Genomic DNA, 16,479 nt, shown 5'->3' with positions numbered 1-16,479 from the left:
GTTTGGCAGCAAAAAACACGGCCGCAACGGAATGCAAAAAGAATGGACATGCCGCGAATTTGTTTTAACGCTGCATCGCAAGCGTTAGATCATCACAAATGTGCATGGAGCAATTGGCTTCAGAATTTTGCAATTTCTCACAGCGCTGGGAAATCGTGCGATTCCCTCGCCAGTGTGAAGACACCCTCACACTGATGGTTTTCCACTACATTATTTGTGAGATGTACGGGAAAAGAACCAATGGTTGTTAATGTGTATTTACTGCAACAAGCAATGGCATAGAAAAATTGCAGCATGTCGTATTTTTGGGTCATTTTGTTGAAGAATTGCCCACTTCTCCCTATGGGACCAGAAAAAAGAAAAATCGAATTGTGCTCGCATGTACATGAGTTTCATGCAAGTGCACTACGATACGGTTTCACCATCATAGTAAATGGGCGATTTTGATTTCATTGTGTGAGTTCAGCGATCCACGTCAGATAGGATTTTCAAAATACATATGTATTTTACAGTATGCAGGAGAGAGGTCCGACATCAGACCTCCCCTCTGTATACTGTGATATACATATGCGGAAGACTGGTTGTATATTGGACCTCTGCCCCGCATACGGTGAAATACATATGTACTTTACAGTATGCAGGAGAGAGGTCCGACATCAGACCTCCCCCCTGCATACTGTAATATACATATGCTGAAGACCGGTTTGGATGTTGGACCTCTCTCCTGCATACTGTAATATACATATGCTGAAGACCGGTTGTATGTCGGACCTCTCCCCGCCAACTGTAATATACTTATGCTGAAGACCGGTTGGATGTCAGACCTCTCTCCTGCATACTGTAATATACATGTGCTGAAGACCGGTTGGATGTCGGACCTCTCCCCCACCGACTGTAATATACTTATATGAGGGTAAAATTTCTAAATACAGCACCAATCGGGCCCACCCCACTTGCCCCGTTGCCGGCCGTAAGAATAGACACCACACAGAGGTCTGGTATAGTTTCTCACACGGTACATGGCTCCCGGCTGACGTCGACGTGCTTTATTACAGATTACATGAGATCTTATACCCTTTGTCCCCTCACCAACACGGGGTGATGGGCTCATAACCATATATGGGCAGTCCGGATTTGCGGACTGAGACAGTGAAAATTATGTACATTTGAACATCTTGATATCTTGTTCCAGCGCTTCTGGGAAATCGGCCAAGTACATGCGGCCTTCATGTCTGGTTCGGTGGTTTTCTCTGAATTTCTAGAACATCTCTCTCAAAGTCTTGGGATATCTGATGTAAGGCGACATATAAGTTTTTTTCATTTGGAATTGAATAAAACTTGCATATAGGTATAAAAGTATAAAGAACATATGGCAATATATATATACCCTCACAAACCCCCCTAAAAAACTTAATATGGAGATCAAGCATCAGACTTTGCACTCTTCCTCGGTCGTCTCTCCCTTGCGTCAGGGTTTCTCCACTGCCCGTAAGTCCCTACTCCTAAAACGGAGGGATCCCTACCTCACCTCAGAAGGAGGCCATGGATTCCCTGGGCTTATTTCCGGGCATCCATACCCTCTATCTGTACAAGTTAACACCCCACAGGGTGTGCCCTCGCCGGAACCTAAGGTCTTCTGCACTTTCCCTAGGCAAATGGGAAGTCCACTGACAGTCCATCTTATGAGACTGAGGCAGACACAGTACTAGTCCATCTCTCCATTCTTCTGGTAACGTACCTGGTTGTCATTATCGGAACTGGCTCTTCATCTTTTTCAAACAAGGGAAATTTTAGTGTCACATTATCCAGTCCCTTACTCATACTCTTTTTTTATCAAAGGGATAATACACAAACAGGAAATTACATACCCCACCTTCTTCTGCTAAAATCATATCCACGGCCACTCTATTTTGGAACGCCATGGATGCAGTGGGCCCTAACTGGTCAGCTAACCCTTGCAAAGTATGCCTGGTGTAGTTTACAAACCTCTGCTGATTGTAATAGATATAATTCATCTAATCTACATTATTATTAACAGTGACAAAAGCAAATAAGGACTCAAAACCTGCTTTAACCTGATCTCTAGAATTAAATTAATCTGGCACCCCCCTTGGCACTCCTATTGTATCTATGTATACATGTGGATCAAAGTTACCACCTGGAACGTTAACGTCTCTCTTAGCACGATGCGGTGTTAGATTCTCACCCTCAGTGTAGTCTTCATATTGCACATTTGATTATATTAATTTGTTCTGAAACAGGGGGCTAGTGTACAGTAGTCAAAGGTGTGTGTTAGAGGAATTGTACCACATTATAGCATGTAAAGGATATGCAGGATCATTAGTTTTTTCAGTGCGAAGTGTGGATCCAAGTGGGCTTTCCTTCGAGCTTGACTGCAGTTGGGGTGGTGAACAACATCTGGTAAGGACATTCAAACCGGGTTTGTCTCTCAAACTTTTTCGCATAGACCCTGTCACCTGGTTTCAGATTGTGACACTCATCTGTAGGACCTTGGAGAAAAGCAGAGACTACAGAATACATTACTAACAATTCCTTGGAGAGGCTCATGACAAAATTAACAAAATCATTCCCCAAACTCGGCCACTGTGGCATGTACCCTCCTAAGAAAAAGAAAAACTAATAGGAGACACTCAATTCAAAATTTTACCATTTCCTCTATTGCCTTTTGTATCTACTTTCCCACAACTCCGCGGATGGTAGGGTGTGTGAAAAACCTGGAATATACCCAAAACAGACATGATGTGTTGCATTATTTCACCTGTGAAGTGTGTACCTTTGTTTGACTCAATCACTTCCAGTACCCGGTATCTGCAGATTACCTCATTCATGAGCTTCTGTGTGATTACCTGCTTATTTACTTTAGTAACAGGGTAGGTCTCCAACCTGAAAAACATTAACAACAACAAGCACATATTCATGCTTCCTAACAAGTAGGAGCTGAGTGTAGCCAATTTGCAATCCCTGAAATGGGTAGAGTGGTCTAGGCAAGTGTGATGTGGCAAATTTTACTTCTGCCCTGTTGCTTTACGGCAAAGATCATGCAAAACTGGACAAATGATGCAGCAGCTACAGAAAACCAAGGAGCCACTCGTCCTTGTTCAAGCATCGACATCATTGCTGCTTTGAGAGGTGCGTCTTTTCGTGCGTCAGCTGGGCCATCATGGGGCACAGGGACTATGGTAAGCAAGTGCTGTTGACTGTTCACCATACGCCGTCCCTTTTTAGTCCATTTGTAGTTTTAGTCAAAGTTCAGAGTTATAATCAAAGTCCAAGTTCATATCAAAGTCCAAGATTTTTATCAAAGTCCAAATTTATTGTCAAATTCTTATTTTCTTCTTTCTTCCACGGCTTGAGGGCCGCTGCTTTTGCTGTGTGGTCTGTGATGGCGTTGCCTCTCGCTTCTCTGGTGTAGGAATTGGTGTGAGCTTTCCACCTTGTCAGGTAGAAGTAGGGTCTCCATGAGACTCTGCACCATTGCATCATTCTTAATTGGCTGTCCTGCTGTGGTAAAAAACTGTCTGGCCTTCCATGTTGGGCCGTAATCATGAGCTATGCCAAATGCATACCGGGAGTCAGTGTAAATGTTTGCCGTCTTACCTTCCTCCACTCTACACGCCTCTGTGAGTGCTTTTAATTCCGCTTCTTGTACTGCGACATGCGGAGACATTCTGCTTTTACCGTGTCATGTTGTGTAACCACCGTATATCCAGTGTGGAGTCGTCAATCACCCTGGGTACCATCTATAAAAAACAACTCAAAATATGCATTATTAACAAGGGCTTTCAGTAACTTTTTTAAAACTTAAATTTTCTTGTTGCATCACTGCTAGACAATCAGGCTGGTATTCTATTTCAAAAAGATCAGAATCTTGTTGCAAAAAATTAAAAAATTTAAAAAATGACTTGCAAAAAAATTTAAAAATGGCTGATTTGCAATACCTAAAATGGCTGACTTGCAATACCTAAAATGGCTGACTTGCAATACCTAAATCACCTATGCCTTCTCCTCCCCCCCTTTAAACCAGGGTACGCAATTGGAACCATAGTAGCCGGGTTTAAGTTATTATAACATTGTAAAAAGATTTGATGGATGCAGATAAGGCCTGTAAGATGTTAGCACCAATAACAGACATGAGTTACACCGGGGCAGAATAATCTACAAAACCTCTACTAATATTTGAAATGTGATATCCCTTTAAGTGAATTCATTATTAGTCTGTTCCTGCCTGCAGTCTTATAAAATCTGAGACAGGAGAAAAAACAAAACAAAAATTTTTACTAGCTGCTCAAAATTCTCACCCCTCCCTTGGACAAGAAGAGGGATGAAACATTACTACGTACTATTACATCATCTAGCTCCACCCCTTCGATATTGGCTCCTTGCGTCCGTCTTCTCAGAACCCATTTCAGCTTAACCGTCCACACGTCCACATCTCAACCAAGCAAAGTCCCATGCATGGGGAGGACTTTTATCCCCAGTCAATTATCCACATCACACATTCCACCACAGCCCGAACACGGGTCACTAACTCACATCCATCCATGCTCTCAAGTTTGCTCCGTCGCCCCCCTTTGAAGGTGTACCAGTACATACAGATACACAGACAAAAAAGTTTGGCAAACATACATACATCAGCTGAAAAACACCGAGGTGAGTGTTATTATTTTTATAAAGTACATAATTCTATTGAGATGAGATTGTGAATGAGCGCTATCTTTGACAAATTATATGAAAAAAAGTTTGCTGAGTGACTGAAATATTCTATATTTCTTATCTACTGAAGCTATTATATGCTGTATTAAACGCTGAAGTGTTTTAGAATCTCTGGGTATTTTTCAACCCCCCTTGTGACCCTGACTGTTATCTCTCCGCGAATATGAAACACACTGAATAAGTTTTAGCTTAAACTATTGCCTGCATTTTGAAATCATAATTAACACATATGCTGGGACCTTGCAACATTCATTTTCAACCCCTGTATAAGTAAGAATATACATTAGAAATTACTATATTTCCCTGCCTACTAAGACAGTATAACTAATTAAATTCATTTCAATTCATTGCAAGCAAGCCAAGATATTAACCAAGGATGTTATTGCATTTTCTCTCTCGCTGTTATCTTCCAACCTTGGAAGGCTACACAGAGACTCGCAGCTATATGTCAACAAAACTCTTCTCCCCTAAAAGCAATCTCAGTTATCTATTTGCACTTACAGTATATACATATATACACATATATATCCACCTAGTATGGATTATACATATTATCTATTATCTATCTTGTATTATACACATTTCCATCTATCTTTTTTGCCAACAAATCACATGCATTGTAACGTTCTTGTCGACTTGCTTGTTACTCATCACTTTTCTCTCCCCTACCTAACTGCCAATATAACCTTCAATAGACACTCTCCTGACGCCCTCTTGATCACTTACTGTACTTTTCAACATTTCACTTACGGATACTTTCTTAAACAAATAATGTGTACATACGTAACTTACTCTGACTGTCTCTCTCTCTCTCTAGCAAACCTTGGTCTTCCAAGGCACCTCTCGGTCCTAAAGACCTCCCTCCCAGACACCATTTTGTAATCTGCCGTGCGGGTCGGTGTCACACATTTTCATTAGACTTTTCTTACATTCTACAGATTCATCCACACGGCGGCAGCCCTTGAGGGGCTCTATCTTCTTTAATAAGATCTTACGCATATTAGAACATCAACAATAATAATAATAATAATAACACGCTCCATAGAGTGAATCCTTCTGACCCGAATTGTCAGCCCCTTATATATGGCAATACAACCGAAGGCATCTTCTTCTTATGGAACCAGTCCCAAAGAGTACATCCCTCTCCTCAGCTAAACCATCAACAACTAAACTACACTAAAACGGAGGGTTCCTTCGTCAATGGGACCTGTCTTACAGAGTGCTTCCCTCTCCTCTAAACCATTAACAACTAAACTAACCGAGGGTTCCTTCGTCTGTGAGACAAAATAAAAAGTAAGAGAAGAAAAAATTCTGCAGATACAACAAACAATCAAACAATCTCCACTATCGCTAAAACGCTACGGACTTCAACAACAAATAAACTACAGACTAGTTTCTGGGTGAGCCATTGGTGCGCATATCACGGTCAGTGGTCCATGACGGCAAACCCGGAGCCCACACGAGTTACCGTGTAGAACTCTTAACCCAACCCGTCCGGTCACAAACCACAGATAGTCAGTCCTGCTGCAAGACTCGCAGTGTAAAACACAACATAAATATATGTTTGTCTTACCTGGAGTTCTAAGTGAGTTGATCAGGCTCGGTTTGCAGCAGGACGGTTTCTCAGTAGCGTGGATCCGGGTGAATTGCGCTGTAAGCTCCGATTTTACCGCCGCACGTTCGGGCGCCATTTATGAGGGTAAAATTTCTAAATACAGCACCAATCGGGCCCACCCCACTTGCCCCGTTGCCGGCCGTAAGAATAGACACCACACAGAGGTCTGGTATAGTTTCTCACACGGGACATGGCTCCCGGCTGACGTCGACGTGCTTTATTACAGATTACATGAGATCTTATACCCTTTGTCCCCTCACCAACACGGGGTGATGGGCTCATAACCATATATGGGCAGTCCGGATTTGCGGACTGAGTCAGTGAAAATTATGTACATTTGAACATCTTGATATCTTGTTCCAGCGCTTCTGGGAAATCGGCCAAGTACATGCGGCCTTCATGTCTGGTTCGGTGGTTTTCTCTGAATTTCTAGAACATCTCTCTCAAAGTCTTGGGATATCTGATGTAAGGCGACATATAAGTTTTTTTCATTTGGAATTGAATAAAACTTGCATATAGGTATAAAAGTATAAAGAACATATGGCAATATATATATACCCTCACACTTATGCTAAAGACCGGTTGGATGTCAGACCTCTCTCCTGCATACTGTAATATACATATGCTGAAGACCGGTTGTATGTCGGACCTCTCCCCCGCCAACTGTAATATACTTATGCTGAAGACCGGTTGGATGTCGGACCTCTCTCCTGCATACTGTAATATACATGTGCTGAAGACCGGTTGGATGTCGGACCTCTCTCCTGCATACTGTAATATACATATGCTGAAGACGGTTTGGATGTCGGACCTCTCTCCTGCATACTGTAATATACTTATGCTGAAGACGGTTTGGATGTCAGACCTCTCTCCTGAATACTGTAATATACATATGCTGAAGACGGTTTGGATGTCGGACCTCTCTCCCGCATACTGTAATATACTTATGCTGAAGACGGTTTGGATGTCAGACCTCTCTCCTGCATACTGTAATATACTTATGCTGAAGACGGTTTGGATGTCAGACGTCTCTCCCGCATACTGTAATATACATATGCTGAAGACGGTTTGGATGTCAGACCTCTCTCCTGCATACTGTAATATAGATATGCTGAAGACCGGTTGTATGTCAGACCTCTCTCCTGCATACTGTAATATAGATATGCTGAAGACCGGTTGGATGTCGGACCTCTCTCCTGCATACTGTAATATACATATACTGAAGACCAGTTTGGATGTCAGACCTCTCTTCCGCATACTGTAATATACATGTGCTGAAGACGGTTTGGATGTCAGACCTCTCTCCGGCATACTGTAATATATATATGCTGAAGACGGTTTGGATGTTGGACCTCTCTCCTGCATACTGTAATATACATATGCTGAAGACGGTTTGGATGTTGGACCTCTCTCCTGCATACTGTAATATACATATGCTGAAGACCGGTTTGGATGTCAGACCTCTCTCCTGCATACTGTAATATAGATATGCTGAAGACCGGTTGTATGTCAGACCTCTCTCCTGCATACTGTAATATACATATGCTGAAGACCGGTTTGGATGTCGGACCTCTCTCCTGCATACTGTAATATACATATGCTGAAGACCGGTTGGATGTCGGACCTCTCTCCTGCATACTGTAATATACTTATGCTGAAGACCGGTTTGGATGTCAGACCTCTCTCCTGCATACTGTAATATACTTATGCTGAAGACGGTTTGGATGTCAGTCCTCTCTCCTGCATACTGTAATATACATATGCTGAAGACGGTTTGGATGTTGGACCTCTCTCCCGCATACTGTAATATATATATGCTGAAGACGGTTTGGATGTCGGACCTCTCTCCTGCATACTGTAATATACATATGCTGAAGACTGGCTGGATGTCGGACCTCTTTCCTGCATACTGTAATATACGTATGCTGAAGACGGTTTGGATGTTGGACCTCTCTCCTGCATACTGTAATATACATATGCTGAAGACGGTTTGGATGTCAGACGTCTCTCCCGCATACTGTAATATACATATGCTGAAGACGGTTTGGATGTCAGACCTCTCTCCTGCATACTGTAATATAGATATGCTGAAGACCGGTTGTATGTCAGACCTCTCTCCTGCATACTGTAATATAGATATGCTGAAGACCGGTTGGATGTCGGACCTCTCTCCTGCATACTGTAATATACATATGCTGAAGACCGGTTGGATGTCGGACCTCTCTCCTGCATACTGTAATATACATACGCTGAAGACGGTTTGGATGTCAGATCTCTCCTGCATACTGTAATATACATATGCTGAAGACGGTTTGGATGTCAGATCTCTCCTGCATACTGTAATATACATATGCTGAAGATCGGTTGGATGTCAGACCTCTCTCCTGAATACTGTAATATACATATGCTGAAGACGGTTTGGATGTCAGACCTCTCTCCTGCATACTGTAATATACATATGCTGAAGACGGTTTGGATGTCGGACCTCTCTCCTGCATACTGTAATATAGATATGCTGAAGACGGTTTGGATGTCGGACCTCTCTCCTGCATACTGTAATATAGATATGCTGAAGACGGTTTGGATGTCGGACCTCTCTCCTGCATACTGTAATATAGATATGCTGAAGACGGTTTGGATGTCGGACCTCTCTCCTGCATACTGTAATATAGATATGCTGAAGACGGTTTGGATGTCGGACCTCTCTCCTGCATACTGTAATATACATATGCTGAAGACGGTTTGGATGTCAGACCTCTCTCCTGCATACTGTAATATACATATGCTGAAGACTGGCTGGATGTCGGACCTCTCTCCTGCATACTGTAATATACATATGCTGAAGACTGGCTGGATGTCAGACCTCTCTCCTGCATACTGTAATATACATATGCTGAAGACGGTTTGGATGTCGGACCTCTCTCCCGCATACTGTAATATACATATGCTGAAGACGGTTTGGATGTTGGACCTCTCTCCCGCATACTGTAATATACATATGCTGAAGACGGTTTGGATGTCGGACCTCTCTCCTGAATACTGTAATATACATATGCTGAAGACGGTTTGGATGTCGGACCTCTCTCCCGCATACTGTAATATACTTATGCTGAAGACGGTTTGGATGTCAGACCTCTCTCCTGCATACTGTAATATACTTATGCTGAAGACGGTTTGGATGTCAGACCTCTCTCCTGCATACTGTAATATACTTATGCTGAAGACGGTTTGGATGTCAGACCTCTCTCCTGCATACTGTAATATACTTATGCTGAAGACGGTTTGGATGTCAGACCTCTCTCCTGCATACTGTAATATACATATGCTGAAGACGGTTTGGATGTTGGACCTCTCTCTCCCGCATACTGTAATATACATATGCTGAAGACGGTTTGGATGTCAGACCTCTCTCCTGCATACTGTAATATACATATGCTGAAGACGGTTTGGATGTTGGACCTCTCTCCTGCATACTGTAATATACATATGCTGAAGACTGGTTGATGTCGGACCTCTCTCCTGCATACTGTAATATACATATGCTGAAGACTGGTTGATGTCGGACCTCTCTCCTGCATACTGTAATATACATATGCTGAAGACCGGTTGGATGTCAGACCTCTCTCCTGCATACTGTAATATATATATGCTGAAGACGGTTTGGATGTCGGACCTCTCTCCTGCATACTGTAATATATATATGCTGAAGACAGTTTGGATGTTGGACCTCTCTCCTGCATACTGTAATATACATATGCTGAATAGAACTCGGAGGTTAGAACTCTCTTCTGTATAGTGTTAGAAATGCGTTGGACGTTGCGTAACATGGGAGCTATGCAGGGAAATCTTAATGTCAGAAGATGTCTGACACTGGATTGGAAATGGTTAATAAATTTGGCATTTTTGGCAATTATATGGCAATCAAAAAAATTAAACCTGTGCCTACTGTGAGCTGGGGTATACCTGAGACAAAACTTACAATTTCTATTTGCAGATCTGGCGTAACCCTCTCAGGATTAATTGATTCAATCCAGTTTGAAACGGTTTTAAACTATGGGAGAAATGCGTCCCCTGGTCCTTAGGCTAGGGTCACACAGGGCGGATTTTCGTCGGAAATCTCGCGGTTTGGCCGCAGCAAAAACCGCGAGATTTCCGCCGGGCGAACCGCCCCATAGAGGAGAGCGTGGCCGCAGCAAAGAATGGACATGCTGCCTCTTTAGAAACCGCGGCTGCGGCCGCCGCAGCTTCAACCGGATTTACCGCAGCGGATTAGCCGTCCCGTGTGGACAAGATTTCTGAGAAATCTCATCCACATGGCTGGCTAATCCCGGGATTAGCGGCCGCGGGCGGATCTGCTGCGGCAAAACCGCGGCAAATCCGCCCTGTGTGACCCTAGCCTTAGAGGATTAAAGTAGCACTTCCTGGACACCCACTTTACAAATCTGGTAAACTGAAAAGAAAGGGAGAACATTTTACAGCTGAAAAGTTGCACATCATTTTAGTGTTACAGTTTACAAAGCAATTTATGGTAGTTTTTGACATAAAGGTGGAGCACAGTTTGTTGTACCTCAGGCCCAGTCAGCAGCTCTCAGGGAATAAGGTATATTCATAGCTGTAAACAGAAAGCTGCGTATTTGATTCTCAGTTCTCTCTGAATTGGTGCTGTGTTGACTGTGCACAGAGAACTGTAAATTGTGTTCTTGTCTGTAACTCACAGATATAAATCATATAGGACAGTGTACAACAGGACTGAGCAGCATAAATGTGAATAAGTAGCAGCAAATAACTCACCATTAGCTCCTATGTGTTTCTGTTGCCTCCTGCGCCCCCATCCTGCCATAGACTTTAATAAGCTCAACTTCTAGTTTTGCGGTCTCCAGTAACAAATAACAGACTGAACGGTAAGTTAGAAGGGAGGACCACTAATGGCCAGCACTGTAGTGATTTTTCAGCACAAATATAATTTTAGGTAAATAACAGTTTTGCTAGTTATCACATTGGCTAGCATTTAAGATCAAGTTGGTTGAAAAGTAACTGACTATTTAAACTTTATTGTATAATAAAAAGTTTTGTAACTTTCTAATGTAGTTTGGGGGAAAATGTACTTCAGGGCTTATTTAGACAACCGTATATCGGCTCAGTTTTCACGCCGAGCCGATATACGGTGTCCTTGTCTGCAGGGGGGAGGGGAGGACATAGCATGTCCTATGGAGAGTATTGAAATATAAGCCCTACCACGAAAATAAGGGTAGGGCCCTGGCTGCATAAAAAAAAACAAAACAATACATTACCTAACAGGTGCGGTCCACTCCGCTGCACTTCTCCTCTGGTAGTACCTCCGCACTTGCTTGTAGTCTTCAGCCAGCGCTTCCTGGTCAGGGGTTCAAAAACCCCGCCTCCATGAAGCGCTGGCCCTGATTGGTTCTCGAGGGCCGCAGCTCGGCCAATCACTGCAACGCTCAATTAACCAATCACAGCTATTCAATGGTTGTGATCGTTTTTCGAGCGCTGCAGCTCAGCCAATCAGAGCCAGCGCTTCCTGGAGGCGTGATTTTTCAACATTCTGACCAGGAAGCACTGGCTGAAATCTACAAACAAGTGTGGAGGAACTGCTGGAGTAGAAGTGCGGTGGAGTGGACAGCGCCAGTTGGGTAATGGATTTATTTTTTTTTGCTTTTTAATGCAGCCAGGGCTTATTTTTGAGACAAACAGTAGGACCTCCTACTTTATAAGTTTGTGCGATGCGATACAAAGAAGGCCCTATAGGGAAGCAATGGGTACAAAAAATATAGCAAATCGCAGCAATATTCAGCATGCCATGATCTTTTTTTTCTCTCACAATGTAGCAGCCTACAAAACATCGCTAATGTGAAGGAACCCACTGGAAAGCATGGGCTTCACATACATGCGAGTTGTAGCGATATCGCATTGGGAGAAAATCTAAGTCTACCACCTACACATGGGTGTGCGCAATATTGGGCCAATATCGTGCTTTCCAACCTGCGTTTTACCCGCAGATGCAAGGCAACTTTCATACAAAAATCGCCTTGTATCCTTCCTGTGAAATTCCAATTCTCTCACGTGACTTTCGTGTGCAAGAGAGGATCGGAAGCGTTAGCATTGATTTCAATAGGAAAACTCCCATGCACATCACACAGCATGCAAGAGCCATGCAATGTATTCAAGATCCCATTGAAATTATTCGGTGATGCATTTCAAGGAACACACAAAAAAAATAAATAAATGATAGAACATGCAACAATTTTACTAAACTCGCGCGAGATTCTCGGCCGTGTGAAACTGCCCTAACAGAGCAGCCGCACAAATTGCTCTCCTGTCCTACGGTACATTCCACACTAACAAATTCTCACATGCTGAACTACAATAATATTGTAGTGCCATGAGCTTTTCCTGCAGTTTTTGGCCACAGGAAAAGCTTTTGAAAAGGACTAGTTTCACCGGCACAAGCTGTGTAGGCAAAATACGCATCACAAAGCCCGCAGAAATTTATGGTTAACTGCGCAAGGTTTGGCTGTGTGGTAATTGGTCTCATGGCACACGCGAGAATACAGTCTTACCTACACTGATGCACAATTTAGACTCTCATTCACTAACAAGCAGAGAACCTAAACATGCTGAGGAATAAAACTACAAGAAAGTATTGATAGGGTTAAAATATAAAACTTTTTAAATGGGCTTCTAATCTAGCAGAATGATACTGACACTTGCAATATCAGTAGCTATATTATTAGCATTGGTTCTAACACTTACCTGTCTAAGGCTTTATTCACACCAGCATTTTGTGGCGGCAATTTTGCCTAGATTAAACGCTGGCCAAAAATCGTGACGATCTGATGCATTGGATTCAAATGCATCAGTCCAGATGGGCCATTTTCCTGTGCGTAAAAACGGCTGTCCAGAAAAGATGGATCTGAACCTATCCTCTGGCTGTTCCCTTAGACTCCTATGGGGGCTGCCGGAAAAGGGAGGTGGGCAGGGAGTTTAGCAGCGGCTCTGCTAAACTCCCTCCACTTCTTGCCGGCTGTCGGCAACGGGAGGGGGCAGGGATTAACACACTAGACGGCAAGGGACAGAGACGGGGAGGGAGTTTAGCGGAATTAAACTCTCTTCCCCCACCTGACTGTATCCCTGGCTGCAGCATATATACACTGCAGAAACGGATGTCTGAATGGGTGTTAAAACGGGAGATTCAGCCGTGACTGTGTGATGGAGCCCTTAGGGTGGTTTTACAGGGAACTACTGTCCAAATAGTCGTTTGACAGTGCAAATGTTACAGCTGTACTGTGTAAACACTGCCACCACCCAGGTGAAGAGCAAGAAATCGTTCACTAGTTGATTTCTTTCAGCTCACCTAAAAATAGTCACTGGTTGATTAATTATGGTCTGGTGTAAACAGGCAATTATTTGTCTTTCAATGACTAGCCAATAATTTTGCAGGGAGGAGTGCGCTTCAGTGGCGGTGAAATTTAACAATAGCTCTGTGTAAAGCCACCCTTACATATCTCTCATTGTCTTTAAACAGGCTGCGGTAGCACAAAATGATTAGGATGGCTACAGTGACTGGGGATGTGGGGTACAGAGAATATAGTATACAGGGAACTTTCCAAATTAGGACACGAGTTCATAGAAAATGGGATGACAGTTGTCAATCACTCAAGCAACTACGGGGAATGGGGTAGGTAGTTGGGGGTTGTCGTCCCATGTAGACACAGGAACTCAAGTGAGCAAGAATCACTTGTCAGAGTAGCTCACCTAAAAACCAAGCGACCATCAGCCAGTTTACACAGGCAGTCATTTAGATGAATGACTGCCTGTTTACTCTGAATTGAGGCAGGCAATTGGGTGAACGATCATTGTTCCTGTTAGAAAGCACAGGAGCGATGACTGCTGGGACTCGCCATGACTGCTGGGACTCGCCATGACTGCTGGGACTCGCCATGACTGCTGGGACTCGCCATGACTGCTGGGACTCGCCATGACTGCTGGGACTCGCCATGACTGCTGGGACTCGCCATGACTGCTGGGACTCGCCATGACTGCTGGGACTCGCCATGACTGCTGGGACTCGCCATGACTGCTGGGACTCGCCATGACTGCTGGGACTCGCCATGACTGCTGGGACTCGCCATGACTACTCTATCCTTCCTAGTTGCTGCTGACCAGGACCTGTGACTGCTGCAGCCAGCCAATCACTTGCGATAGAAGGGCACTGCTGTGGCCAGAAATTGGCTGCAGAAGTCACAGGTCCTAATCAACAGCAACTAGGAAGAACAGAGCATAGGAAAACCCCTCTAAGTACCCGACAGTTGTCCCAAATAAAAGTACCCTTAGTTTAAAAAAATTATTGAAAGACATGGGTGATAAAATATGATTAGTTGATTGTTCTATTGTGCCCTTTATATTACCCCATGTATAAAAAGTGTTTAGTTCTACTCCATATTGATGCAGTGCTCTGAAGCTACATTAAATTCTTAAAGATGCTTGTTCACCTGGAATTCTTGATGACGGCTCGAGAGAGTTTGTTAAAAAGAAAAATCTGTAAACAATATTAGAAAATTGTACAACTTCCTTAAATAGTCAGTTATTCCCACAATACAGACTAGAAAACCCCTTTAATATTGCTTTTGCTTCGTGATGACTCCAAGCATATCAAATCATGGGAAACTTTTTGTTCAAAGGATGGCTATGAAGACGAAACAGATTGTGACTAGAGCGGCTCCAACATCCGTTGGACTGCAGATGTACGATTTAAACAAACCTTTCACCAACTTCCTTTTCAACTCCAATCCTCTGCCACCGACAAGCAGTGGAAAGCATGTAACCATCACAAGAGGAATCATATTACATGAAAAAAAATTTAATGGTCCCACATATAGATTCAACAACTCAGCATACAACCCAGGGTGGGAAAAAAAGGAATATAAAATGATACAAATTATGACACAAGGTGACCACATCTAGAATTCCACTCAAATTTTTTTTAATCAAGATGGGGTTGAGATTTTCCCCTACACCTTCAAAAGAAAGCTGCAGTTAAAGGGCATATGGGGGCAATTAAGTTGGAAAAAAATTTGAGAAAATTAAAAATTTGAGGAAAAACACTTTTTAAATTCATAATCGGCTAACCCCACCAAGGGCTTTTTTAAAACCTGTTGTGGCAAAATGTAATGACAAAAAAAATAAATGTTCAGGATGTGTGAATCCTATGTAGGCAGAAACGTTCCACCCAAATCAGAAGTGCTGGCAACCATTGTATGTGTGTATAATATATATGTAGATATTATATACACACACATATACAGACTGTTCTCTCCTGACCGGCGCCATTTCAGAGCCTCTCTCTTCCTCTTGCTTTAAGCATTGGAGCATTTGACCAGCCAATCGAGAGTTCAACAAGAAACTCCTGCCCTGTTGGCTTTTATTTGACTTTATTTCCTTCCCTGAGAAAAGGGCAATGTGTGGTCTGCGGGAGAGTGCAATGCGTCCAAGTCCTTTCCAAATGTCATTTCTTCCCCCCCTCGTGCTCCTGGGAATTGGCACTTATGAGCAAATATCTACATGTTGGTTTGTGTCAGACTCGCTCACAGCGCGGTGTGCCCGGCTGCGGTGGATTTTCTGTTGTTGTCGGAGTTCAGTTGTTTGATGGGATTTGTCCAAACAAACTGCTGGTATTAAGAGCCAAGCTTTGCTTTTTTACTGAGTGGTAGAGTCTCTTCCTTTTCCTCCTCCTCTTCATCATCTTCTTCCTCATCGTCATCTGGATAGTCTACTAGTCCCACAAGGCCTCCCTGGGAAAACAGATAAAAATACAATTACATTAGTGCTTGCCACTGGATAGCAGTGCCAAAGTATCTTAAAAGGGGTCTCTTTATTTTGTATGATCATCGAGGACCTACTGATAAGGATAGTGGGGGTACTTGGCCCTCTGTTTCTTCACTGCACAACTGTGGCAAGGAAGAATTTCCATCAGTTTTCTATACATAAATGCATGTCCCACCTCCACTATGAATGGTGCACCAGTCTTAGCAAACATCTGCCATTGTGCAATCACAATACTCTGTATTCGGCTGAAAAGTCAATCACTCATTGGATCTCTCAACTGGCATTGC

The 16,479-nt window shown here is 43.2% G+C and overlaps 1 protein-coding gene across 2 annotated transcripts in view; it reads right to left on the bottom strand.

Annotated features, from left to right (window-relative positions):
* Positions 1-15,211: 15,211 nt before the first annotated feature.
* PPP4R3A (protein phosphatase 4 regulatory subunit 3A) overlaps positions 15,212-16,479 on the bottom strand; it is a 60,020-nt gene continuing 58,752 nt past the window's right edge. For both annotated transcript variants that reach the window (XM_066607550.1, XM_066607551.1), the window contains one exon: positions 15,212-16,158. In XM_066607550.1, the coding sequence (XP_066463647.1) occupies positions 16,042-16,158 (117 nt within the window). In that variant the 3' untranslated portion in view covers positions 15,212-16,041. The remainder of the gene's footprint in view (positions 16,159-16,479) is intronic.

Source organism: Eleutherodactylus coqui, chromosome 6 (assembly GCF_035609145.1).
Source record: "Eleutherodactylus coqui strain aEleCoq1 chromosome 6, aEleCoq1.hap1, whole genome shotgun sequence".
Classification (NCBI taxonomy): domain Eukaryota; kingdom Metazoa; phylum Chordata; class Amphibia; order Anura; family Eleutherodactylidae; genus Eleutherodactylus; species Eleutherodactylus coqui.
Note: the sequence above shows the minus strand (reverse complement) of the source record. Positions and strands in the feature narration are given on the sequence as shown.